We start from the raw sequence: 26601 nt of genomic DNA, 5'->3' as shown, positions 1-26601 counted from the left end.
GGGGGCACTTCATGATCAGTGCAGAGAGAGAGACACACACAGAGACAGAAAGAGAGAGAGAGACACACAGAGACAGAGAGAGAGAGAGTGAGTCAGTTGCTCAGTGTTTTCTCAGCAGTAGAGCTGAGTCCAGTCTGGCTGCTTCACCAGAGACACAGACCAGATATGTCTCGAATCGCCTGCTGCAGGTAGGTGAAGTCATTCCCAGTTACTAGACTCGGTGCTTTGCAGACACACACTGCCTCTTTAATATGGAGCGTTTGCTTAACATGCTTGAATATTCAGTCTGCTCTGTTAGGCTGTTAAGCCTCACCCTCTAATTGGGATGCATGTGGATGTAGGTGACGATGTTGGAAATGTTGTCCTGTAAATGACACCGGCTGCAGAGCTGAGACCAAGCAGCTCCAGTCAGCTGCCAGACAGTTTTTGGTTTTTTTAATAAAAAAAGAGGATTCAACTGATCCCAGTGTCTGTATGTGATGCTATCAGGGGTAAAAGTTGAAGAAACAGTCGCATGTTGAAATAGATCAGCTTGAATGAATGAGATCCTCCACAGAGGCAGCTGTCCGTGGTGCTGAAACTCGGAAGGATTCCTGTTAAAGAGACTTTTTATCCCTCAAATGGAGCATTTAGTGTCCTTAAATCTTATCATGTAGGTCATTTCATACTTTACTGCAACAAGAGTCTCACAACTTTGCCTATTTGCGTGAACTTTAATGTCTGTTTTCACTCTCCTTTGCATGATTTCTGATAGAAAATGAAGGAAGATTAAATCAGTCAACATTTTATAAATTTTGATGCGATCGACCCAATGAAACAACAGTTAGAGAAGTGTCACATGCAAGGCTGCAAATACAGTAATGATTATATTTAATATTGATTCATCTGCTGATTGTTTTCTCTATTATATGATTACTTGAAGCAACATTAAAAATCAAAAATCACTATTTCTCAGAGCCTAACGTGACAGTTCAAATTAATTCTCTAGACAAAGAAAAGCATTAAAGGCGCAGTATGTAAGATTTCTAACAAAAAGTCTTTTTCCTAGTCTTGAGATCCAGTGCAGTGTGTGTGAAAAACAGGATTTAATGCTCCATGTCTCACATTTAGGGCGACAACACTGATGACGAAGCAGCCGATTTAGTCCCCATTTCATCCCAAAGTGGATTGATGGACCTCCATTATGGCCAAGTGGACATGATTCAACGTTCAGCACCTGTGGCACAATGTCGAATATGATTTACCTGACTGCCATCAGCATTCTGTACTTGCCCGTTTTGCTGTTTGAGGCCTTTGTGTTGTCTAAAGGCAAGTATGAGAGGTCGGTGGTGCCGAGTTCTGCCTCTCGCCTGGTGGCCAGGATGGACGGGGATGTTATAATCGGCGCCCTCTTCTCTGTGCACCACCAACCCTCAGCTGAGAAGGTGGCGGAGAGGAAATGTGGGGAGGTTCGTGAGCAGTACGGCATCCAAAGAGTGGAGGCCATGTTCCACACGCTGGATCGGATTAACTCGGACCCGAACCTGTTGCCCAACATCACCCTGGGCTGTGAGATCAGGGACTCCTGCTGGCACTCCTCGGTGGCTCTGGAGCAGAGCATCGAGTTCATACGAGACTCTCTCATCTCCATTAGGGACGACAGGGACGGCTCCAGGTGGTGCATCGAGGGGGTACCTTCCAGTCAGCCGCCGCCTACCAAGAAGCCCATCGCAGGGGTCATCGGGCCCGGCTCGAGCTCAGTCGCAATTCAAGTTCAAAACCTCCTGCAGCTGTTCAACATCCCGCAGATCGCCTATTCTGCAACCAGTATTGACCTCAGTGATAAGACCTTATTTAAGTACTTCCTCAGGGTCGTGCCCTCAGACACCCTTCAGGCCAGGGCCCTCCTGGACATCGTCAAACGATACAACTGGACCTATGTGTCTGCAGTGCACACAGAGGGTAAGACACATCGCTCTTGCTTCAGTGATTTATTGCACTCATATAAAGTTGGTAGACTCACAAGAGACACATTAAAAGAGAGAGTCAGCAGGTGAAGCAGGGAAAGAAGCCATATCCTGACTTTTAATCCCTCATATCAACGTGCCATAAACCTAAACGACTGCATACATGTCACAATGACTTACAAATGGCATAGCTTATCATTGATAGGCTCCGACACACAAGGCTGATGATGTCCGAGCCATCGTTAAGTGTCTGTGGCTCTACTTTTTGTGATGTTTCCTGCATCGTTGGCACTAGTCTGCCCTTGTCGGCAGCTTTAAGGCCGACTGAGCATGTTGAAGCTGAAAAGCGAAAGCCCCTCGAGCCTGTCACTTTAGTATCCATGATTTCACCAGTTTGTTTCAGTTTATCCTTATTTTTCGCCTCCATCTCTTCGTTGACATTTGCATTATAAGAAATGTTCTCGATCAGAAATGTCTATATGTGCAAGAGTGGCATGAAAACTGCTGCTTTATCATAACAACAGTTTGTACATCAGCAGTCCTGAGCCCTTCAGTTTCCTTTTAATGATTGACAAATTCAGACTAGCGCTACCTGGTGGTATGGAGAGTTATTTCCTCTCATGCAGGTGCAGATTATACATGTCTAGGCCCTATGACTGTTGAAGAGTACAGTGACAAGCGTCCCAGACCTCCGTCGCCATGTGGTTGGTTAGGTTTGGGCACCAAAAGTACTTGGTTAGGTTTAGGAAAAGACCATGATTTGGCTTTAAACGGTAAAATAATGTTATGAAAGTTGCATAAGTAACTTACTTTTGGTTTCAAATGGGACACGAACAGCAGTTCAGTTAAAACTCTTGGTGTGCACCAGGTTTGGCTAGATTTAGGAAAAGGTTAGTAAAAGACCACGGTTTGGGCAAAAATAACTTTGTTACTTTACTTAAAGCTTAAAAAAAAACCTTAAATTTTCGATTAATTCTGGCGGCCATCAGCTGTAGTCTCTGTGGTGTGTTCAAGTGCAGCTTTTTTGCTGCTAGTTCTTTGATGTCGGTTTGGTGTGCTGGGCCTAATAACTGAATGTTGAAGAATACCAGTGGCTGGCAAACCAGGCCTGCGTCTTACTGGAACTTTGTCATCATATGGTTGTGTTTGGTTAGGTTTAGGCACCAAAATAATTGGGTTAGCATTAGAAAAAGATCACAGTTTGGGTTGAAATAACTGTGCTAAGTTATTTGATGTACGTGATGTAAGTTAAGTACTTTTGGTTTCAAATGACACATGAACAGCAGCGTCTTTGGTGTCCAGGTGAGCACCGAAACTACTTGGTTAGGTTTAGGAGACGATTAGGAAGAAATCAAGGTTTGGACTAAAACAACTTTTTACTACATCACCTGATTCCCTGATAACATCGTTAAAGTACTTCATCATCTTTGAAAATCATCGTGACAAGTTAACTCAACTTTATGTGTAAAATCAGTAGAATACCACTTTTATGAATGAGTCCTGTTTTCTTAGTGTTTTTTCTCCCTGTTGATACACCAAGAGGGCAAAGAAAAAGGTCCATCTCAGCACAGAGGCAGGAGATTTGACCCGTCTCCACCAGCTGAGCACTGCTGTGTTTTTGCTGCAATAATGCAGTGTTTTATCCTGTGAATGACATATTTAGACTGCTGTTCTAACAGCAGATGGCTGCGGACATTTTTGATCTCATCTGTTGGGCTCATCAACATGATATCAGTATAAATAGAGAGCAATTTCAGAGGAAGAGAGAAAATGGTGTCCTGGGTGCTCGCTTTGTGAGGTCTAGCTTTGTGGAAAAATGTAGGGCTCATCTTTATGCATCAAAGCCCATGAAGACCGGTTGCTCATCATCAAGAGACTTTCTTCTTTTCCTTTTTCTTTTCTTTTCTTTTCATTTCTTTTCTTTTCTTTTCTTTTCTTGTTTTAGTGGCTTCTGCAGGTGTCAGCTGCTGTTGTAAGTAGAGCGCAAACAATTAGTTGATTAATCAACTAGTTGATTGACAACTGCAGATGCAAAATGCAAATTCCAAACATGTTTTCAGCCTTTTGTAAGTGAGGATTTGCTACTTTTCTCTGTTTTATATGACAAAGCAAACAATTTAAAGATGTTCTTTGGAGCTTTGATGGTAATTGTAATGGACATCCATCACTCTTTTCTCACATTGCATAGCCAGATTGAATAATCAGTCAATCAAGAACCAGTTTTGACTAATATGCTGTATGTCACAACAAAATCAAGAGCTTAAAGGAAAGAAAAACCCAAGCAAGATAAAGAAACATCAAAGAACAAGAAACAAAAGAAACACTTTCAATCTCACTTATCCAAAGGAGTCTTTTAGTTTCCTCAGCTTTTACAGTTTCAAAATCACACTTTGTCCAGTTGAGACAATAACAACAATGGAAGTATGAAAAATGACACTTTTACTTGTTATGTTTACTTGTTTTGTCATTTCTCACAAGCACAAAGCAAACATAAGATAACATAATACATTTACAGCTAAAATGTACCGGGTACCTTCCTCATTGGCCATATTTCACTGGCTTCAAATGCTACTAATGTTTCTACAAACCACAGATATGTTGAAACTATACATGTCTTTATGCTGCAACTTGTGTTTCTTTAGCTTTTTCATTTTGTCTTTTGACTGTGCTGATGATCTGGTTAGGTTAAGACACAAAAAACACATGGTTAGGGATCATGTTTTGGCTTAAAATAACTGTTTTGCTCACCACAAACGCAGCTTCCTGTCAGAAGTATCTGTTTTTTGTCGGCACAAACAAGGCTGGAAACCCAAAGGTCTTCAAAAATATCCAGTGCTGTCCTGCTTACAAATGTTGAAACTCAGTCTTGAACTGTGGTCACTGGCTTGACAGCCTTCTTGCCAGTAACACCACCACCATCCCCCTCCACCTCCTGAGATACAAGTAAGGTCACAAACATGTAATGTGAACGTGATGTGACTCGATTTGCAGATATGTCAATATGGCACGTACAATTGTGAGCGTGCACGTGGTTTGCAGAAAGGTTAACTGCCAACATTTTATCCAGGGCTGGGGAGGAATGTATATATATAATTTTGAAGAAATGCACATGTATCTCATGTAAAGTCGTGTCTTTGGGCTGTTTTGTACTAAACCCAGCTGCTTTTTGCTCTTTTAAAATAAAAAAATATATACTTTGGCATTACTTTTCCACAAATCTTTCATAAGATTAACAGATTATATGAAAACTACATTATCTAGAGTATATAAATTAGGATACAGATCATAATAATTAAGATTCCACCCACAGTGCTGAGCAAAGGAGAAATGTGATACGCATACGTGAAATACACACAAAGCAGCTGCTGGAATCTCATCTGTACTTGTGATAAGCTGATAAAAAATCCAATCAGAACCTGGCAAGACATCTGTGTTTACTGAGATGAAGATGTCTTTGAATAAGCAGATGTATTTCTGCATAAATGCTGAAGCCTGTTAGATAAATTCTCAGGTTTATCAGTGATGGTGTAACCTAATAGTGCTCCCCTCGTCCTCCTTGACAGATACAGCTGTCGAGGTCACCCTGTTTGCTCTAGTTGTTCTGCTCTTGATTCCATAAAAAGAAATCGTACCGGGCCACTTAAATACTAAAGGAGGCGATGTGTTTTCGCAGCAAACTCTCCCTGATGAAAGACCATGTTTAGATGATTAAACAATCTGAAATGTAGCTGTGAATCAGACTCCACTGATTCTGTCTTGAATGAAACTCAACAGCTCCTCTTGTCTTTCTCAGGTAACTACGGCGAGAGCGGGATGGAAGTGTTCAAAGAGCTCGCCTCACAGGACGGCCTCTGCATCGCCCACTCAGACAAGATCTACAGCAACGCCGGGGAGAAGCACTTTGACAGGCTGCTGAGGAAGCTGCGCGAGCGTCTGCCTAAAGCCAGAGTCGTCGTCTGCTTCTGTGAAGGCATGACAGTCCGCGGGCTGCTCATGGCCATGAGACGGCTCGGAGTAGCCGGAGAGTTCCTCCTAATTGGCAGGTTTGTTAGAGTTTGTTTTCCCACAGGAGATGTTGTTTTGTCCGTCAGGTTTTTTTGGAGGGGAAGGGGGGGGAGTGAAAAGCAAAGAAGTGCAAAGACGAAGGATGAAAAGAATTCTTTCTCTTAGTGCTTTATAGATAGAGATAAATAAAACTTCAGCTATTTGTGCCACATGGATTCATGACATTTGTGGTAATAATGAAGACAAGTGTCAGTTTTAATCTCTCCACAAGATCCATCTAGAAGCTGATCAAGAGCTTTAATTTAAAGGAACAGTACACCCAAAAGTGAAAACTGAGTCATGTTTCATAGTCCACAAACCATTTTTGGTTTTTCACAGCAAAACAGAGTTGCAGAATTCTCACAAACAACTTAAGTACATAAAAAACGTCAAAAAAACAACCGTGTAAAAGCATAAAATCATAATCCAAGTATCTGGAAGCCTTGAGATCCTAAGGTGATTAGAAAAGATGTTGTTCACACTCCCCCTTTTTTGGGGGCTGAAATCTTTACTGTTGCTGCTTAACTAAAAGCGTCAGCGCACACCGCATCTGAAGTGAGGGTGTAAATAACATCTTTTCAAATCAATTTGGCATCTCTGGGCTTCCGGGATTATTCTAACTCCTCTCATCTTTGATGAACCCATATCCTTCTGGGTGTTTTTTGCTACTTATAGCAGTAAAATATCATCAGTAACCATTTTCCTAAGCAGCTGACTCATCTGGAGAGCACAATGTGTGTTTGGTGCCAGAACGTTCATAGTTGTGGATGCTCACGTTGCTATCATTATACTAACTATTGCAGTCAAGACCACCTAAAGCAAGACCAAGTCATGAGGAAGACCAAGGCCTTGCGCTAAAATGTGAAACATGCAAACCAAAGTCAGTCTTCAAATTTTTGTTTTTTCCATAAAAAAAACAATCACACAAACGAAAATTGTATGTAAAGGAAAACAATAAGGAGCTGAAATCAACTACAATCAACACTCCTATTACAATTTTAACCATACACCTACCACAGACAAGTTTTTGTGCAAGTATCAAGCCATCATTAGGACAGAATGTATTTTAAAAAATCATCAGTGCAGTGATATCCCTGCAGCTGGGTTCCTACTGCTCTTGAAATAAAATCCTAATCCTACTAATCCTGCTAAAATCACAAGACAACACATTAAAACATAAAATGAGATAATCACTTAATAGTAAATCTTTGATGCAAATGTCTCCATAACTCTGTGACGAAAACACAGTTGAATTATAACACCACGTTATAATATTCAGTCACACTCAGGATGGATGTTAAGAGTTCATATGGAATCGAAATCTTCTTTTTTTTTTTTTTTCTCCTACTGGGACTTGAGTTCCTCTGAAAGCAGAAGATGCTTTGAGTCAGGCTCGGTAATGAATAATGCATCCACGCAGCGAGCTCTCCCTCTCCCTGTCAGATCACAGGCAGGATGGGCTAATATGGGACAGCACCTCCAGCATAAGCTGGGGAGTGTGGAGTCGTGAACATCAAAGCTCATATCAGCACTTATAGCAGACACTCCCTCTGTGTGGAGTCTCGGCTCACCTCAAGTCCTGTTAGGAGCCGTTCAGCAGCACCTGAAAACGAGGCTGCCACAAAAGCTCGCTATGGTTAATTTACTGAGAGCGGTTCATTAATGTGCGGCTGAAGGGAAGGAGTCGGAACCCTCCCGCTCGACCCAGATGACGACGAAAAAAAAACTAAACTTGCTCTCAGTCTCACCCCTTCCACTTGAATTTGCACTGAGCTAAAGTCTCCACGGAAAGATAAGGAGGGCGTGAGTTTGGGAGAGCGGTGCATTTGTGTGTGTGTGTGTGTGTGTGTGTGTGTGTGTGCGTGTGCGTGTGTGTGTGTGTGTGTGTCTGTGCGTGTGTTTTCTGGGTCAAGGAGACTACTGAAAAAGGAAAATGTTTTTTTAGAGCAATGCAGTAAGTGAACACATGCAGGCAATGTGCAACGGGCCAATGGAGAACGCCTGAGGTGCTGGTCATCAGCCATCCGTCTTCTGCTGTGTGGTGGATGAAAGAAATGGCTTGTTCTCACACCACAGATCCCACACACACACACACAACAGACAACTCACTTGATCAACTCCCATCACTTTGGATTAAAGAATATATCAGTTTTACGATCCCAAACATTTGACTCATAATGTGTCTGGCTTCTCCCTCCATGATTAATTTCACAAAAACATAATTCAGATTTGCATAAACACTCTCCACTTGCTCTTCCAATAATGCCTCCATTGCTTAAATCACATGATTCACGAGTGTGTGATATCAGATCCGTGGTATGAATCCGTCCAGTGTGTCCGTGCGTTGACGTCAGTGCTGTAGGTTCCTGGCACTCTCAGTGTTGGACTGGAGGGAGTGTGATGCTGAGAAGCAGATGGCCAGGTACTGTTGATCCTGTCACACTGGACAGCCATTGTCAGCTCATTCTTGAAGTGCCAGCCAGGCCAAACGGGCTTTTGGCTTCAGTTACGACAAATGTGGGTTTTTGTACTAGGCTTGTATATTTTTGTACTGCGGATAAACTGTATTTTGTGCCATATTCAGTGTCTTAAAATGACTCTCTTTAGAATACAGAGATCCATTGTTTTGCCCCAGATCCACTTGTCTCTGCAGGGTGAAAAGCCTGTGAAGCAGCTAACTGTTTTAGAAAAATCTCAGCAGCTTCCTAATGTAGTGTTACTCACACAAAGAAAATTCAGTTCCCTCATGCTGATGGAAAGTCCGGTGAAGTTTAGTGGTCCGCAAAACATTTCTGGAGTTTCACAGCAAAACAACATTGCAGCATTTGAAAAAACAGAATTGCTCCATACAGCTCGTCCAGCACAATCCAGGTCTCCATAAGCCGAAATTGATTTCTGAAGACCTGACTGATCTTATATCTGACCGCTGTAGCTTCTTTCAATAGCACCAATATATAAAAAGATGGTTTGAGCATGTTCTCCGCATGTTTTTTTCTGTTGTCAATCAACCAGTATAAATATATGTGTCTGTTTGTTCAAGTCATTACAGGTTTGTTTTTGGCTCATAAAGGTATTCGAGTATTGCCATTCTGCACATGAAGATCTGAGTTTGGAGCCAAAAATATATATATCCTTGTAATCCTTGGAAAGATGCTTTTTGAGTTTTTTCCGTACTCCTTATTCTCTTCCTTCATTTTTCATGCAGAGTCACATACATGCATCACAGATTTCATCCCACTCTGCCTAAAGCTGCTCTGAAAATCCTCAAGCTGCATTTGCAACTCAAATGAAGGGAGTTTTTAAAAAAAATTTTATTGCGTATGATTCAAATCTGAAGTGTCAAACAAAAGCACATCGTCGTCTTTTGTGTGAGATTCAATGCAGAATGGATTTTCAAAAAGCAGCCGAGGATGTAAACTATAAATACAAACTAAGACCAGCAGAGATGCAGAATCACACTCAAGAGTCTGAGTCTGTGTGGAAGGTGGGAGCTCGCTTCTCTCCAGGCAGATTGTACTGATACAGTACTAATCTGTGAATTCTCGCCGGACTTGTGATTGTGTTGTGTTGACTTTTTTTTTTTTCTTTTTTCGGCAAGTACAGTGAGCACTCCACGCCCCTCAGCAGGGAGGCTGAAGGAGAAATAAAGCTCGGGCAACAAAAAGGGAGAAGGTTTCTGCAGGACTCAGTGTGAGGCTCGTTAGTGAGGCTGCATGGAGCTTCAAACGCCACATTGTCACAGACTTTCCTTCTGCCTGATACTGACTACTGTTTGTTACCTGTCATACAATTTTTAGAGTTGCAGCAAATAAATGTTTGAAAATCTGTAATACCCCCAAAATCTTGCAGACCTCTCAGCTTATACCAACCAAGTCGCATGAAGAAATGTTGGCAATGTATTATTCAGCAAACCACAAATATGTCGAAACTAGTATGGTTAGGTTTAGGCACAAAAGACAAAGATCGTGGGCTTATATATCTGGTTCTGTCGGCACGAACACGTGGCTGGAAATTGACCTGTCAACTTGTCCAAAAAACAGATTTCTGGCAGCAGATTGTCCAGACATATCACCAAAATATATCCAGTTTTGTTGCCACAGATATGGCTGTCCCAGTATATGTCCCAACGTCTCTTTAAAAAAATCCAGTTGTCCTTGAACATCCTGAGTCGGACACTGTGCCATCTCGCCCAGCTATCAGGACACCTTCGTCCCCTTCTACTCCTGACATGAAAGTCAAGTCATATACATGTAATCTGGACATGATAGATATGTTGAAGTTATATGTATGAAATGTGAAAATTAGAACATAATCATGGTTTGCAGAGACGTACAGTACCAATGTTTTATGCTGCCGACTGGGCTACTGATACATGAGCTCATATTTCTTCAGTTGCAAGACCTCAGTTTGTGCTTTCCATGATTTAACATCACATTTCAGTCAAAATGAAAAAATTCTTCTAACCATACCCATTTCACTAACAAGACCACGCCACATTTTAACGTTAAGGTAGTTTATTTAAATTGGTAGAAGATTTTGGGAGGATAGGAAAAGGGGGGTCAGGGTTGTTGGATGAAGGAAGGGAGGTTTGAGTAGGGTTGCGGATTAGCTGGACCGTCTAGAAACCGGGGAGGTTGAGAATGGGGGTACGTCTCAATGGGCGCACGTCTTAGTTGCCGTGGCTTCATTGTCCCCCCCCGTGGTTCCTGTGCTGGAATGGCCTGGGTCCCTGTTCTGGAGGATCTTCTTGCCATGGGATGGCGATGTCGAAGGCTGGGCTGCCGGTGATCCTGTGAGAGATGATAGTGGAGAAGGAGAGGGTCTGGGGGGGAGGGTTGTAAAAACTTGAGACGAACGGTAGAGAAATGGTTCGGCTTGCATATATAGATTTTGCAGGTGATTGAATCAGGGTGACGTAGGTGATCAGGTTAATGCGGCACAGGTGGTTAGGTTGGCGAGACGCAGGTGGTTTGATTGGGCTGGGCCAGGGTGGCAGATCAGCGAGGAGGAGTGGCGTGGTCCAGTTCCTGAACCTCAGTTATAATAACACCGTGAGAAGAAAACATTTTCTGTTAAAATGTTAAAATGACTAGACCTTTGTTGTAAATTTTGTTGAGTTGTGTGCTTACATTATCCCAATGTTACCGTCGCCTGTCGCTATAACTTCTGAGAGACTCAGAGAGTGAGGAAAGAAGCCGGCGTACAGGACTAAAAATAACGTGAATAAAACTTTAAAACATGTCTTCATCTGTAAACAATTCTGCCTCAGTCACTTCAGATAGATCTTCATTAGCAGTGGTGGTTGTTAAAAATGAAAACAACTCCCATGATCCCACACTGCTTACTCTTTTGTTTTGATCGAGAGACTCCTGGTGGTAGACATTAAAGTGGGTTTAAATTGGAGTCAGGAGACATTTTCATTTTCAGCTACCATCATTTGACGTACATCTGTTGTTGTCCACATCGTTATGCAGCACAGCTGTCTTCTTCATGCCTCCGTTTTCCACACAAATTACAGCCAGTACAGGAGAACACTGTGGGGAACTGACAAGAACATGTAGTGAACACAGTGTACGAGGTCAAAAAACCCACAACTCTAACTGGATGCCACTCCTGACCGTCTCCCATGAGCTGGCAGAGAAAAAGATCATTTGACTTTACATGGACTTGTTTTACATGTTTACAGTGGTGCAGTAGAATTGTCTTTGCTGTTAGAAAGTCGTTGTAGTTTCCTCAACAGACAGAGTCTCTGATGTGCCAGAAATGATCCTCTGGTTGCACTGCGGTACCAACACCCTTGAAAATGTCCTCCCAGTAGTGAGCCTTGAGCCTCCCAGCTTAAAGGAATAGTTCACTCCAGAACGAAATTAAGTCATTATCGACTCACCCTCATGCTGATGAGAAGTCCGGTGTAGTTTCTTATTCCTCAAAGTGCAGCTGGAGACCCGCGGGGGTACCCTCCTGCAGCAAAAATCCATATAACGGCGTAAATGGTGTCCGAGACGAAAAGGTCCATAAAACTACACAAAAACTTTGTAATATTCCTCCATACTGCACGTCCGCTGCAATCCAAGTGTCCTGAAGTGGTGACATCCAGAGTTTACTCGAAACGACATCATTTGGTACATTTTTCTAGCCTAAACAGTCATTATACTATATTTGCCTGGAGGCACGCTCCCACGTGCATGCCGGAGCGTCCCTCCAGGTAAATGTTGCCTTAAAACAGAAAAATACGACTTCTGCCCTCAGACAACTTCTGCCCTGAGACCAGAGGAGACAGTTGACTCCATTTTGTCCAACTACTTTGCCTTAAAACAGAAAAATACAACTTCTGCCCTGAGACCAGGAGAGATTCACCTGCCCTCAGACAAAAACTGTGGGAAACAATGGTCTCTGCCCTGGGACCAGATGACACTAAACAGCCATGAGGAAAATCCTACAAAACAACTTCTGCCCTGAGACCAGAGGAGACAGTTGACTCCATTTTGTCCAACTACGTTGCCCTAAAGGTCCCATATTATACTGTTTCTCATCAATTTCACACAGCTGTCAGAGGTCCAACAACACTGTATTCGAAATGTATTGCTCCAAACCCATCAAACCCATCCGTGGTCCTGAATGTCAGCTGTCTGAAAGTCGCTCTGCTGAGAGCAGCCGTTTCTGTGCCTGCACCTTTAATGCTAATGAGCTCCGTCTGTCAGCGCGTGCCTTGCCTGCTACGCGCCCCTCTCAGGGAGAGGATGCCGCTGACGCTAGCGGTAGCATGTGCTAATGTTTACGGTGGATGTATCACTATGGCTCGCCGAGATGCTGTCATTCAACCACACCAGTTTGACCCAGAAGGAGAGGCTCAGAAAAACACAGACTCTGCGGCTGCAGCAGGACTCCCCAACACAACCGCCCGGCTCCCATCCCCCACTGACCTGCAACAGGTAACGTCTAAAAACAGCTAGCGAAAGCTGTGTTTGTCTCCAACACAGTCTCCAAACTCTTGGACACTGTTCGCATAGTCTCTGTCTCCAGTCTGCACATGTTTCCAGACTTCTTACTGTGACAACCAAGCTCCCTCGTAATATTATTAACATTAAACTCGCTTCAAACGCCGTTGCATAGCGACCGAGGCGGAGCTAACTAGTTAGCCAATTTCAAGCTGACTTCACCAAAATCGTAGGCAGCTGTAAATACTATCAAACCGTGGCGACTCTTACCTGTGGCTCGGGTGCAGTTGCTGGGTCCCGTATGGTTGGGACTGATCCTTTTACGAGGGTCAGTGTCGAGGCAAATACAGCTTTGTACTGACCCTCGTTACTGAAGCAGTCCGATGTGAAGCGGTTAGCACACACAAACAGACATATAGGAACCGTAGCCGGCACGTTGTCCTTTAAAATGAAACGCAACCACTGTCTCTTCTGTCCTTCTGTAGCTGGGACAGAGTATAGGCACTTATGTTGATTTTAACAACCAACAACAGAGCAATTTGCGTGTCTAGCTCTGAGCGACGACATTGCGAAACACTGCTAGCTTACCACTGGACACACCGACCTTCACCTCGGGGGTGAACGCCCCCCTCTCGGATATCTCCGGGGGGAGGGAGGAGTGTTTTCGGCCTGTGAAAATCACTCCTGTCGTTACGTAACGACAGGAGCTGAATCTGAACAGCCTGTAGGAGCCTCGTTTTACCAGTGGCTGCAGAGAGATGCAGGACTCGTTTGCTTTCCTCATTCTGAGAGTTGGTAGGCTCAGGGAGGACCCGTTTATATATGTAGAGACCAGAGAAAACGTGTTTTTCATAATATGGGACCTTTAAAACAGAAAAATAAGACTTCTTCCCTGAGACCAGGAGGGATTCACCTGCCCTCAGACAACTTCTGCCCTGAGACCAGAGGAGACAGTTGACTCCCTTTTGTCCAACTACGTTGCCTTAAAACAGAAAAATACGACTTCTGCCCTGAGACCAGAAGAGATTCACCTGCCCTCAGACAAAATTGTGGGAAACAATGGGAAACAATGGTCTCTGCCCTGAGACCAGATGATACTAAACGGCCATGAGGAAAATCCTACAAAACAACTTCTGCCCTGAGACCAGAGGAGACAGTTGACTCCCTTTTGTCCAACTACGTTGCCTTAAAACAGAAAAATACGACTTCTGCCCTGAGACCAGGAGGGATTCACCTGCCCTCAGACAACTTCTGCCCTGAGACCAGGAGGGATTCACCTGCCCTCAGACAACTTCTGCCCTGAGACCAGAGGAGACAGTTGACTCCCTTTTGTCCAACTACATTGCCTTAAAACAGAAAAACATGAATTCTGCCCCGAGACCAGTTTTCTCTTCATTGAGAATAATAAAAAAAAAAGTTCAATTGACCTTGTTCACTGTCATGCTTGATTTTTAGTGCCAGTTTCTTCAACAAACAATGGCCTTTGACTGTACACAATCTGGTTCTAGTGGTACTATTTGCATTGTGTTTCTCTGCAGTGACGGCTGGGCAGACCGGGTCGAGGTGGTGGAGGGATACGAACAGGAGGCTGTGGGCGGCCTCACCGTGAAGCTGCAGTCCGAAGAGGTCTCCTCCTTTGACAACTACTTCCTGAAGCTCAAACTCAGCACCAACACCCGCAACCCATGGTTCCCAGAGTTCTGGCAGTACCGGTTTCAGTGCCGCCTTCCCGGACACCCGCTGGAGAACCTGAATTATGCACGAAACTGCTCAGGTAGCTAAACAATTTCGACAGGCAATTATGCTGTTTCTCCTGCAGTTTGACATTTTTTACGCCAGTGTGCACATCAGCTTGTCTTCTTTAACTGTTCTGATGTGTGCAATGCCCAGAGGAGGATGCCAAAAGGCCCGTAAACTGGAACACACTCTTTAATTATGAATTGGACTGCCAGCGGGTAGAATTCTCTCTGAGTCAATCCAATAACGTTTGTTTCATATTGTTCATTTCTGTGACACTCGGCCTTACAGAGGATGATGATCTAGGTAAATTAAATCCTTTTCTTTTACAAAGGAACAAAGTCAATGCATTAGCTTAACGTTTTGGTTTCCTGAAACGGTGCTCAACAAGCACGTTTCCAAAATATACTTTTACATACTGCTCATACATATTTCTGTGGAAGATACATTTACAGAATATATATTTACGTTTTCAATATTAAAGGGTAACTCTGCCAATTTTACACATTAAAGTGTGTTTACAGGTCCTGGGGAGTACGACTGTATATGTGAAAAAAATAGCTACAAAGCCTTTTGTGGCTCCAGAGGAAGCTGCATCTAATGATAAACTGCCTTCAGGTTGCATTGTGGGTAATGTAGGCGCCATGTTTTGAAAAGGAAGAAGACTGTGTGGAATAAAAAATGCAATATCCCTTGTTCTGCTTTATCGATTTTAATTGCTTGGTTTTAAATTGTCCACAATGAGTCCAGCAGTCAAAACCCGGTGCCTACACTACCCACAATGCATCTTAGCCACTCAGTGACATCACTTGAGGCAATTCTCCACTTGCACAATGTACAGGTAGTGTGATGTCCTTTTGCTTCTGGTGCCAACTCTACAGTATAAAGTCAATAGTTATCTCAGTTTTTATCTGTAACTTAGTTAAAAAACTGTTTTGAATACAGTGTTTTTAACATTTTTTGATTATTTAGATGATCCGCGGGTGTTTTTAACTTGCGATAACCCCAAGACCTGTAAACACACTTCTGTGTAAAATTGGTGGTGTTACCCTTTAACTCAACCTTTAAATTATTTCAAATTAATCATATTGTGGAACGTAAATATAAAATAATGCATGCAGCACAAAACAAAACCATTATTTTTTACGTTTCAGTTGAAAGCGCTCAAGATTCTTCAAGTAAATTTGTTTTTTCCAAAGCCCCTCACTTCCCTTTTTAATTTCTTCGCAGCATTTTGCACATTATTTAAAAGAATAGTGCCTCTCTTCTTTCTTACGCACATACCTCAAGCTTTTTTATTCATTCCTACAAAGCATCACATTTTAAAGCTCTCATTAGAGTATTTTACTTTTGGCTCATAAAAGCTCTGGAGATAGAGTTATTGTCTGCTGTCCTGTCACTTCTATTGTTTTTATTTTATTATTTTTTATTTATTTTTTTGGTGTAGAACTCCAAGACGGTGAGTGAATCCCTCTGAATGGAACCATAACGCTCCTCACTTTAGGAATATACATAGAGGTTGACTGATATTAAGGATTTATTTCATCATCTCGACTTGTACTATTAATCTCAGTTAACCTCTAATATATGCAGCTATTGGGATGTTTGCATTTGTTTCTCTCACACTGCAGAGAGAGCCTCACAATTGACTCTTGATCTGCTCTCACTTTGTGCTCTCACACCCATAAGACAGTCGTATGAAACAGCCCAATAACATTTTGAGTGAGATGATAACTGGCTGTTCTGGCTTAACCTGCATGTAGCCCCAGAAAATAGTAAAGCCGTGTTGCAACAGATTTTTCCAGAAGCATCATACTGTAGTCTTACTCATATTTGGACAGCGATGGTTGAGTTGTCATGCAGCCGACTAATCCCGACGTGCAGCAGTAGGTCCTCTGCTTGCATGCTGACATCACGGCATCATTTCATCATGACTGAAGCTCGCACAGCTCAGCGAGCGTCAAAGCCAAGGAGCTGTTAAACTAGGTCATCACCAGCAGCTCCCATCGGACGCTCAGCCAGCTGCTACCCAACTGAATTTACTGTTTATGTGTTTGTTTGCGCAGGCAGTCAGTTTCCCAGCAGTGCTCTTTAACGATCATTACTTGATTTAACACAAGCGGAGAGGAAAAAACACACAAGCGATGGGGGTGATGCTCACGAAGCCCGTCAGCCTCGTGTATCTTACAGATAAATGCTGTTGTGTGAAGCCGGTGAATCCTGTTTTACACAGTTGTAGCAACTGACAATGTAAAATGACAAGTTATGTGAGTAAGATCTCTGTCAAGCCTGCACAGTCCTTTAAACATTTTAGTATGCAAGAAAAAATATTTAGATTTTTAATCTGTATCTGCATCAACTAAAACATTTTGACAGACCATCATATGATAGAATACAATATAGCTTTAATGTCCACATGCTGTAGGCGGAAAGTTGACTGTGGTCCATCTGGCAGTTAAAACATTAATATATTAATATCTTATTCTGCACAAACTAAATGAGGAAGTTGTTGTTCATGAACTACTATCTTAGTATGCTTTGCTCACTGTGGAGCTTTTAAGGTGGTAATACCTTAACGTTCCCCCGTAATAACACTTAAAAAATATGGTCTATTCTTATGTAATAAAACAAAACTACAAGTGTTAATAACTCCTGCTGAAGTCTTTCTACCTCAGAGTATGTTCCCACTTCTAAAGTGAGGTTTTTCTCATAACTTATTCACTAGACTATCCTGTGGGGGTTAATAAGAGTTAAACGACTGGTGAATTAGTTATGAGCAAGACCTCACTGGAAGTGGTGAGCATATTCTGTGTTGAAAAATAATTAATTCATAGCTGGAGCTACTTTTTGTGTGCTGCGTTACATAAGACTACACCATTGTTATTAAGTGTTATTAAAGAATAATGAGTATTTTTGTGGTACTACCACCTTATAAGGCACCAAAACGCTGAATGGCCTAGAAGCTGTAGACTAGAATATGATCATGCAGAATAAGGCATTAACAACTAATAAAGAGCCAATATGTCTCTAATATTGATTCTAAAAAGGAACTAGTTAATTATCAATGTGTGTTCACTAATTTAAAGTGTTACCAAGGCTCATAAAAATGTCCTGCATTGCAAAATTAAGAAATCCTTTAAAAAAAAAACTATTATTAAACAGGTTTTTAGATATTCTGCAAAACAAACCACAAACAAACAATCTGACAATATGATTAAGATTATTATTGTACACGTATAGAAATACTAACAAAGGGTAATTTGACCTAATCTGAGTTGCTGGATAGCATAGACAACTGTGTAATTAATTGCTGTTACATTTTATTTTATTTTATTGATGACATATAAAGCTATGAAGAGGATAGCCTCATTCACTTTTAGCTGACATTTTAACAATAGTCTTGCTTTAAAACGTAAAGTTAAGCCACTGTCATAGTATTATTGCATCAACATAGTTGCTACTGATCACACTACACACACGTGAAGGTAAAAGCGAAGTGAATGAGAGCAGCTCATCATTTTACTCCTATAATCAATAAGTTTCCATTGTTTAGATTACAATTCCTCGGCTGTGATCGTTTAGAGTGCTAATTTAAAGTATGTTAACAAACGTGATCTTTCTGTAAAAGGTCTCAGTAAGTATCCTTTTAATGTACATGTGTGGATTAAAGTGAAAGGTGCTGTACCTTTGTAAGGACCCACAGTTATTTGGTAGAGAGAAAGCTTTAGTTTTGCCTTGTTACCTAGTGCTGATATTACAAGAGGTGTCTGTGCTGTAGGAAAAGATGCTTTTCACCCAAAAAAACAGCCAACACATCCGCACCTGCCCCCATGTGTTACCCAAATATACTGAATGCATGATGAAGCTCTTTGTAACGACACTAACTTGACATCTTACTCTGACACAAAGCAACTAAAAAACCTGCTCACTCTGCTTCTAGCTTGCATTACACTGAACTGATAGGGTGTGTGTGAACATCACACGCTGTTTGTTTCCAAATATTAATCGTTGTTGTCTCATCGTGTTTGTCTGAGGAAGAACAACAACAACAGACTCCGTGAGAACAGTTGCTTAATTCTTCTGCTTGAGGAGACACAATCTCACAGTACTTTAGACCACCTCTAATTTAATCCTGACTCATGAATGCTGAAACGGATAGTCTTGCCATGGTAACAAGGTTTCTTTGAAGCCATTTTCTGAGGGCTTCCAGTTCTTTTAAAGAAGTCTCCCACAGAGGCAAGGAGGCGTGTAGCTTGCTGCCTGAATTCAGAGAATAATTACAACAATGCATCTGTGAGCACCCTATCACTCCTTTGTAATATGTTACATCATGCTAGACACACCTTTAAAGTGACCTGAAACTGAGGAATGAATTTTTAAAGCATAACATGCTACCGCTTGCAGCAATGAAGCCCCCTCCTGTAAGGCTTTCCATTAAAATGAAAGCTGTCCTGGAGGCGAGTCCTCACCCTTCTCTCATGTGTGGGCAGGTTATGAAAGTCTGGAGGACAACTACGTTCAAGACAGCAAGATGGGCTTCGTCATCAACGCCATCTATGCCATGGCCCACGGGCTGCATGACATGCACACTCATCTTTGCCCCGGTCACGTGGGGCTCTGTGACAACATGAAGCCCATTGATGGCAGCCACCTACTGGACTTTCTTCTCAAGACGACCTTCGCAGGTGTTTCTGGAGAGGACATTTGGTTTGATGAGAACGGCGACTCACCTGGAAGGTAAAACACAATTCTCGTTGTAAGTAAAAGTACCAATGCAACAATGTAAAAATACTGTAACACTCCAGTCATTTTATGAAGATGTGGACAAGTTATTACAACAATTGGGGCTGCATCTAAAAACATATTTGCATTATTCATGTTCATCAATATACATGTATACATTTTAATTAAACCATTTTAAATGGATGCTTTCAGTTGGTCATTTTATGGTACTTTTAAATTCGAAGAATAATGTCCCTACTGTAATGAGAAATGATCTGGTCACTTAAATTATTCATGTACTGTACTTAAAACTCCCATGAATAATCCTGCCAAAGTCACAGGATCTCTTTAGCTGTACTATAAAATCATACATCTGCTGTTTCAAGGTTAACATCAGCGAGCAACTACAATTACATCTTCGGGCGGGGTTGAGTTGGGTCTTGAATTCCAGGGTTATAATAATATCCCTGAGTCACTGATCAATAACCTGACAGCCCCCTGCTGATAAAACATGCAGATTTGTGCTAAGTGGCAGCACATTTCTTATTACTATTCCTCCTTCTGAAACCTTGTTGAGTCATGTCCTCCCCTAACTCATGACTTTCTATCCACTCTCAGGTATGAGATTATGAACTTCCAGCATGTGGAGCCTGGTGTTTATGACTATATCAACATTGGTTCCTGGCACGAGGGCATTCTGAGTCTGGACGAGGAAATGATTCAGATGAACCGCAGCGACATGGTCCGCTCTGTCTGCAGCGAGCCCTGCTCCAAAGGAGAGATCAAGGTGAGGGAGAAATCCATTAGACAATATTGTGACGACATGTTACCTCTGAAGCATTGTAGTTCAGTCTTTGCATTGGAGTCCCTGTTCTTAAAACATTAGAGCTGCAGTTCTCGAGGGCTTCATCCTGCAGTTTGGTTTGCTACATGTTGATGCTGTGTTTTTGTCGCGTTCTGTCGACCAGGTGATCAGGAAGGGAGAGGTGAGCTGCTGCTGGATCTGCACTGCCTGTAAGGACAACGAGTACGTCCAGGACGAGTTCACATGCAAGGCCTGTGAACTGGGCTGGTGGCCTGATGAAGAACTGGAGGGTAGGTTTACCCTCTGTATGGATTAAACAAATGTGATATATAATGTTAATCTGTGAACTTCAGAGGTGCTCTAAGGCAGATTTAATTGTTGGACAGGCCAGGTGAACTATAGCTTCATATGAGAGTGGTTTCAATCCTCTCATCTAATGCTAATCAAGACAGTGAATAAACTTATTTCCCAAAATGCTGCTTCAAATCACCTAATTCTCTCTGTAAAATTAGGACAATAAGCCTCATCTGATCTGATTAGAAAAGAAGATTCTGCTGTTCTGCAATTTTTACATCTAAATTTAGATGAATTTAGGTTACTCCCGTGGCCACAGGCTGAGATCCTGTTGCATGATTGATGCTTTCACAGATAAGAGCAGATTCTTATCAGAGTCTTATTAAACTCAGGCTCTGGAAAAAAGTTAAGTTCCTCTCCCCTCCTTCCCCAACATGTACTCTGTAAAGTTTGTCCTGTGAAGATTTCTGCAGCGCTATTTCACAAACCTGGTCTGTCCTATTTTCCTTTGCTTTCCCATGACACCTGAGAGCCATTCATCATCTTCACCATTTTATCCGACAGCAGCCCTACTTCACTTACCGCTCTTCTGGCCCACTTTCAAAGGCCTTCTGTGCTGTTCAAAGACAAGACACTTTCTTAATAGGATCATCCTGCCTCCATGCTGTTTAATTTTTTTTTTTTAACCACAGGACCTTTGGGTATAAAGAGAAATGAGAAAATGTGGAGTGCAGGGGATGACATAGAAATTACTGTGCATTTTTCTGACCCGAACTCTCTGTAAGCTGTTATACAATAAATAAATAAACAACATAAATTAGATATTTTTAAAGTGTGTTCTCGACATGAAGCGGAGAGGAGATCTTATTTGGATCCATGAAAAACGCAGTGATTTACTTTGTCCTGGTGCATTGCCCCCCTCCTCTGCTGGCTGCAGCTCAGCCTGGCCATGGCTGAGTAGAAAGGGGTTTATTTATAGTTGAGCTAAAAACCTACTTTGAGACTTACTGTATTTTCTCAGGCTAAAATGTATTTGATTAATTTTGAATGTGTCCACAAAATAAAGCCTTGAAAACATAAAACTTTTCATTTCATTCTCCTTAAAATGACCTTTTATTTATGCAGTTTTTCTCGACATGATAATCAGAAATATAACCACCAAGCTGACGCTGAAGGGCTGAAAATTTTATGAGCTGCTTTTAGTATACTGTGGCTTCTGTGTTTATATGTTTTTTATGTTTTTATCCCTTTCAGGCTGTGAGCCAATCCCTCTCCGTTACCTGGAGTGGAGCAATCCAGAGTCCATTATCCAGGTGGTTTTCTCCTGCCTGGGCATCCTGGTCACGTCATTCGTTGCCTTCATCTTTGTCTTATATCGAGACACGCCTGTGGTCAAATCCTCCAGCCGGGAGCTCTGCTACATCATCCTTGCTGGGATCTTCCTGGGCTATCTGTGTCCTTTCACCCTCATCGCCCGTCCCACAGTGGCCTCCTGCTACCTCCAGAGGCTGCTTGTCGGACTCTCAGCTGCCATGTGCTACTCCGCCCTGGTGACCAAAACCAACCGCATCGCCCGCATTCTGGCCGGCAGCAAGAAGAAGATTTGCACCAGGAAACCGAGGTTCATGAGTGCTTGGGCTCAAGTGGTCATTGCCTCCATCCTGATCAGCGTCCAGCTCACCTTGGAGGTTACCCTCATCATCATGGAGCCTCCCGAACCAATCAAATCCTACCCCAGCATCAGAGAAGTCTTCCTCATCTGCAACACCAGCAATGTGGGTGTTGTGGCCCCTCTGGGCTACAACGGCCTGCTCATCATGAGCTGCACTTATTATGCCTTCAAGACCCGCAACGTTCCTGCGAATTTCAACGAAGCCAAATACATCGCCTTCACCATGTACACCACGTGTATAATCTGGCTGGCGTTTGTGCCGATCTACTTTGGCAGCAACTACAAGATCATCACCACGTCGTTCTCCGTAAGCCTCAGTGTGACTGTAGCCCTGGGCTGTATGTTCACACCAAAGATGTACATCATCATCGCCAAACCAGAGCGAAACGTGCGCAGCGCGTTCACCACCTCCGATGCTGTGCGAATGCACGTAGGAGATGGGAAAATTGCCTGCCGGAGCAACAGCCTGCTCAACATGTTCAAGAGGAAGAAGAACACTGGGAACGGCAGGTAGGTTCATTAATTGAATCCGTGAGTCCTGCTCCTGAGGCACCTCGGGGATGCTGGTTTTACTGTAATTCCCTCTCAAAGGGAGCCTGATGTCTTACTGTATTCACTTTCATAGGGACACCTGTTGTAAAGTGTGACGGATATAGGTCAGTGCTCAATTCACACAGTCATTTTAACCTTTGAACTCACGGTTAAATTAAAACAAGCATCTCTGTGTGCTAAGGGATGACAAGTGGGATCATAAATACAGAATACAGGGTTTCTGCAGGATTCACCAACTTCCATTTAAATTTAATTCAGTTTAATGCCTGCATTATATTCCTGGTTTTCTTAGCACTTTCCAACGGGATAAAATAATGATTCCCAATGATAAAACTAACTTTGAAATATGTTTGGGTTTTTTTTTCAGTTTTTTCATTTCCTTCAGTGTGTCATGTAGGTTCTTGTGCACATAAAAGATCTTGAAAGTTAAAAAGCCCAAAGTTTGCACCAACGGGAGCTCCTCGTCAGTAGTCCCACTTTTAATTGGGTGACTTCTTGACGTCACACTACGTCAACATGTCTCACATTTGCAAAATGTACGCCTATATTGAAGCTAACTGGAAGATGAAAACATGACAAAGCAGAGCTGGCTCAGGCTGACATATCAGAGCAGACTGGGTAATCAGGAGGGGGGCCTTAGAGAGACAGGAGCTAAAACAGAGCAGTTCAGTCAGAGGGGGAATACAGTGCTGCAGAAATGGATCAGAAAACTGATGTGTTTTTTGAGCACAGACCCATGTACACCTATTCTAGTAGTAACCCAAAATAAAATTAGAAACCTGAAAATGAGCATAATATGTCTCCTTTAATAGATGAAGGATAAATAGATGGACACATTAACCTATGAAAAAGTCAGCACTTGCCCATTATGAGTGGATGAACTTCTTAGATACTTTAGCTCACTGTAGTGACATTCATTTCAACAGATTTGATGGTTTCAACACCACAAAGAAGGATTGAACATCCTCCTGTGTGCACATCCACTGTCAAAACAATCCCACTTTTAGTGTACAAGGGTGTAACAGCTCCCGACTCAAGCCAGAATCAAACACAGGAACATTGTATAACTAACATTATTATCTATGGCAGGCAAGAGGAAATATTAAAGACACTTGTGAATTGAATTTAAGACTTTAAATACCTTCTCCAGCTCTTTTGTATGTGGAAACTGAAGTCAATGTTTTTTTAAGCTTTTGCAAGACCTGCAGATACCCTGGAACATTACATACAATATACATATTTTTCAGATTTTTTATTTTTTTTTTAAGTAAAAATCCTTCTTTCTTACATGAACCAGAGATGCTGTTATGTTTCTCCACTTTTCCTGGGTTCCTAAAGTAACAGCCATCTTTATTTTGTTCATAGTTCTAATGGAAAGTCTGTGTCATGGTCTGAACCAGGTGCAAGACATCCTCCAAAAGGGGATCACATGTGGCACAGACTGTCAGTGCATGTGAAGAGACAGGAAGCAGGTTCCAATCAGATGGCTGTCATCAAACCCTTAACTAATACGTACCAAAACAGGGCGCTGGAATTCTCAGACCTCAGCACTAAGACTTTGTACAATGTGGCTGAGGAGGACGAGAGTGACCCTGTCAGATACAATCCCCCCGTCACTCCCCCCATGATGGCCCACGGGCAGATTCCTGCCTGTGGGCTGATGAAAGACATGGAGGAGGTGGTGGAGCTCTATACCCCTGAGCATCTGCAGCCAAATAGTGTCATCCCCCTGCACGTCAACATGGACCACCTCCAGGGGGAGATGGTGGTAAATCGTAAATTCGCCAGTGACATCCCCGAGCTTAATAATATGATAAGCATGCCTGAGGCTGTGAGCGGCGGCATGCCTGTATACCACCAGGCGCACCTCATCCAGCAGGACCCGGTCCTGCCTATGCATCTCGACCCTTTTGACGAGGAGCCCACCTCCCCTTTAGAGGAGGAGGAGATGGAGAATGAGCAGTTTGGCCTACTTCACGGCTACATGTACAACAACGCCAAGATCCACGAGGAGGAGGACTTGGTTGAGGGCAAATTAGCCATGGAGGACTCTCTGGCTCTGATGCCTCCTTCTCCTTTCCGAGATTGCGCCGGTGCTCCGGTGAGCCCCTTCCCCAATTCGCCGGTGTCCGAGTCGATTTTGTGCAGCCCTCCGAATGTGACGTACTCCTCTGTCATCCTCAAAGACTTCAAGCAAAGCTCCTCGACTCTGTGAGGGAGCAGACTCAGTTTTGCCAGTTGTACTATATTTTAAAGTTCATGATGACTTGTGCTGTATATGATGATGTTATATAAGGAAAAAGTCATTCTGTGTTCATTTTTCACTCTATAATTAATAGGTTTTACATGATAAGGGTGAACAACAAGGAGCCACATTTTAAAACTCTTTTAGATGTTGTCTACAATAGTGAAAGAATTTGACTTAAATATTTATAAACTAACATAATCTATTAGGATAAATATGAGACAAACAACTAAGACAGTCTATGTATGTACATTTATTATATAAATAGATTTATTTGATAAATATAGGACAAATAAAAAGCAGATTAGTTTGCTGATTTTAAACAGGGCAACTCGATGGTGAATATAGTTTGTATGTATTGCAAAAACATTTTTGGAGAAAATCTGTTTTATGTGCACATGTTGTTTGACATTTCTGAAAATAAACCTATTTTGCTTTCTTGACGAGAGTTTGATGAGAAGATGGACGCCACTCTAACATCTGCCCACTAAATATAATGCTACAGCTAGCAGCCATTAGCTTAGTTTAGCATAAACATTTGAAACAGGAAATGAAGCACAGCTGGCCTGACTCTTACACTTGACTGATTAAACTGTTATATAATGTCTTCATTAGTTAGGTTTAGAGGTGCTGGTGGGTTGGTGGGAGTTTGCGTCCTTTAAACAGAGCCAGGCTATCTGTTTCCCACCCCCTGTTTCCAGCCTTTATGCTAAGCTATGCTAACCTCCCACCGGCGGTCGTGTCATATTTAGTATCAACGGGTGACACCAATCTTCTCATCGACCTTTTGGTAAGGAAGCGAATTAGTATATTTTCCAAATGAACTTCTGCTCTGAGCTAAGAGAGCAGAATGAAATGTTCTTTGATGAAATTAAAAAGGTGACGTGTCAACATGAGTTCTCATTGGAGCAATTATCTGTGAAATTTTGATTGATGCAGTACTGCCAGGCAAATGCACTGACTGTGTCACGAATGTAGCAGAAGACAAGTGCCATATTTTCATTAAGTTTTGTTTTTTTTTTAATTTGTACATCAATCTTATTTCCATGATCCTGAAATGCAAGTTCAACTAGTTCGAAGTGTGTACCTTTTATAATTAGACATCTACTTTCATGGATTTATGTATAAGATAAATAAACATACATATGTTTTGTGAAATGTATGGATTATGTAGCATATTTTGGTATTCAGATATCTATATGCATTACAATATTAGACAGAACTTATTAGCTGTGTATGCTTCTAATGTGTGATTGGTTGTGTACACCAGTCAATTTCTTTTAGAGTTTAAGAGCCTATCCAAACCATTTAATGTGATGAAGACGTGCTACTGTTACTGTTATACGTAATATTCTGAATAAGCTACCTGCAGTCTGATACACAGTATAAATAAAGTCTGCCATTTTAAACAAATACTTACTGTAGAGCATTGAAAAGGACACTTGTTTGATTGGAGTAAATTTAGTATTTTCTATGCTGTTGTCTCCTGTGTTTCATGGCCTCAATCAATTGTTTCAAATCAAGTCAAAAGGTCAAAGATTTGCGGCTTTGTGTAAAGGAAGACATTCAAAGTAAAAAGGTTCAAACAAAAAAAAGGGGTAAAGGTTTGTTTATTGTCATTTTACAGCAAGAGCCGTAAAGGGAAC

The 26601-nt window shown here is 42.1% G+C and overlaps 1 protein-coding gene across 2 annotated transcripts; it reads left to right on the top strand.

Moving 5' to 3' along the window:
- LOC311274232 (metabotropic glutamate receptor 1-like) lies at positions 1 to 26429 on the top strand. Of its 2 annotated transcripts, XM_084381747.1 has the most exons (10): positions 1 to 188; positions 1111 to 1941; positions 5740 to 5989; positions 14467 to 14702; positions 16113 to 16124; positions 19156 to 19402; positions 20006 to 20174; positions 20356 to 20482; positions 21741 to 22668; positions 24076 to 26429. In XM_084381747.1, exons 2-10 carry the CDS (start codon positions 1227 to 1229, stop codon positions 24923 to 24925), a joined length of 3534 nt encoding a protein of 1177 aa, XP_084237873.1. In that variant the 5' UTR covers positions 1 to 188; positions 1111 to 1226; the 3' UTR covers positions 24926 to 26429. The 2 variants fall into 2 exon arrangements, with proteins under 2 accessions (XP_084237873.1, XP_084237874.1); XM_084381748.1 differs by lacking the exon at positions 16113 to 16124 and having other exon boundaries at positions 2 to 188.
- Positions 26430 to 26601: the final 172 nt, after the last annotated feature.

The sequence above is a fragment of the Pagrus pagrus genome (assembly GCF_965226575.1).
Source record: "Pagrus pagrus genome assembly, chromosome: 18".
In the NCBI taxonomy this organism is placed as follows: Eukaryota; Metazoa; Chordata; class Actinopteri; order Spariformes; family Sparidae; genus Pagrus; species Pagrus pagrus.
Note: the sequence above shows the minus strand (reverse complement) of the source record. Positions and strands in the feature narration are given on the sequence as shown.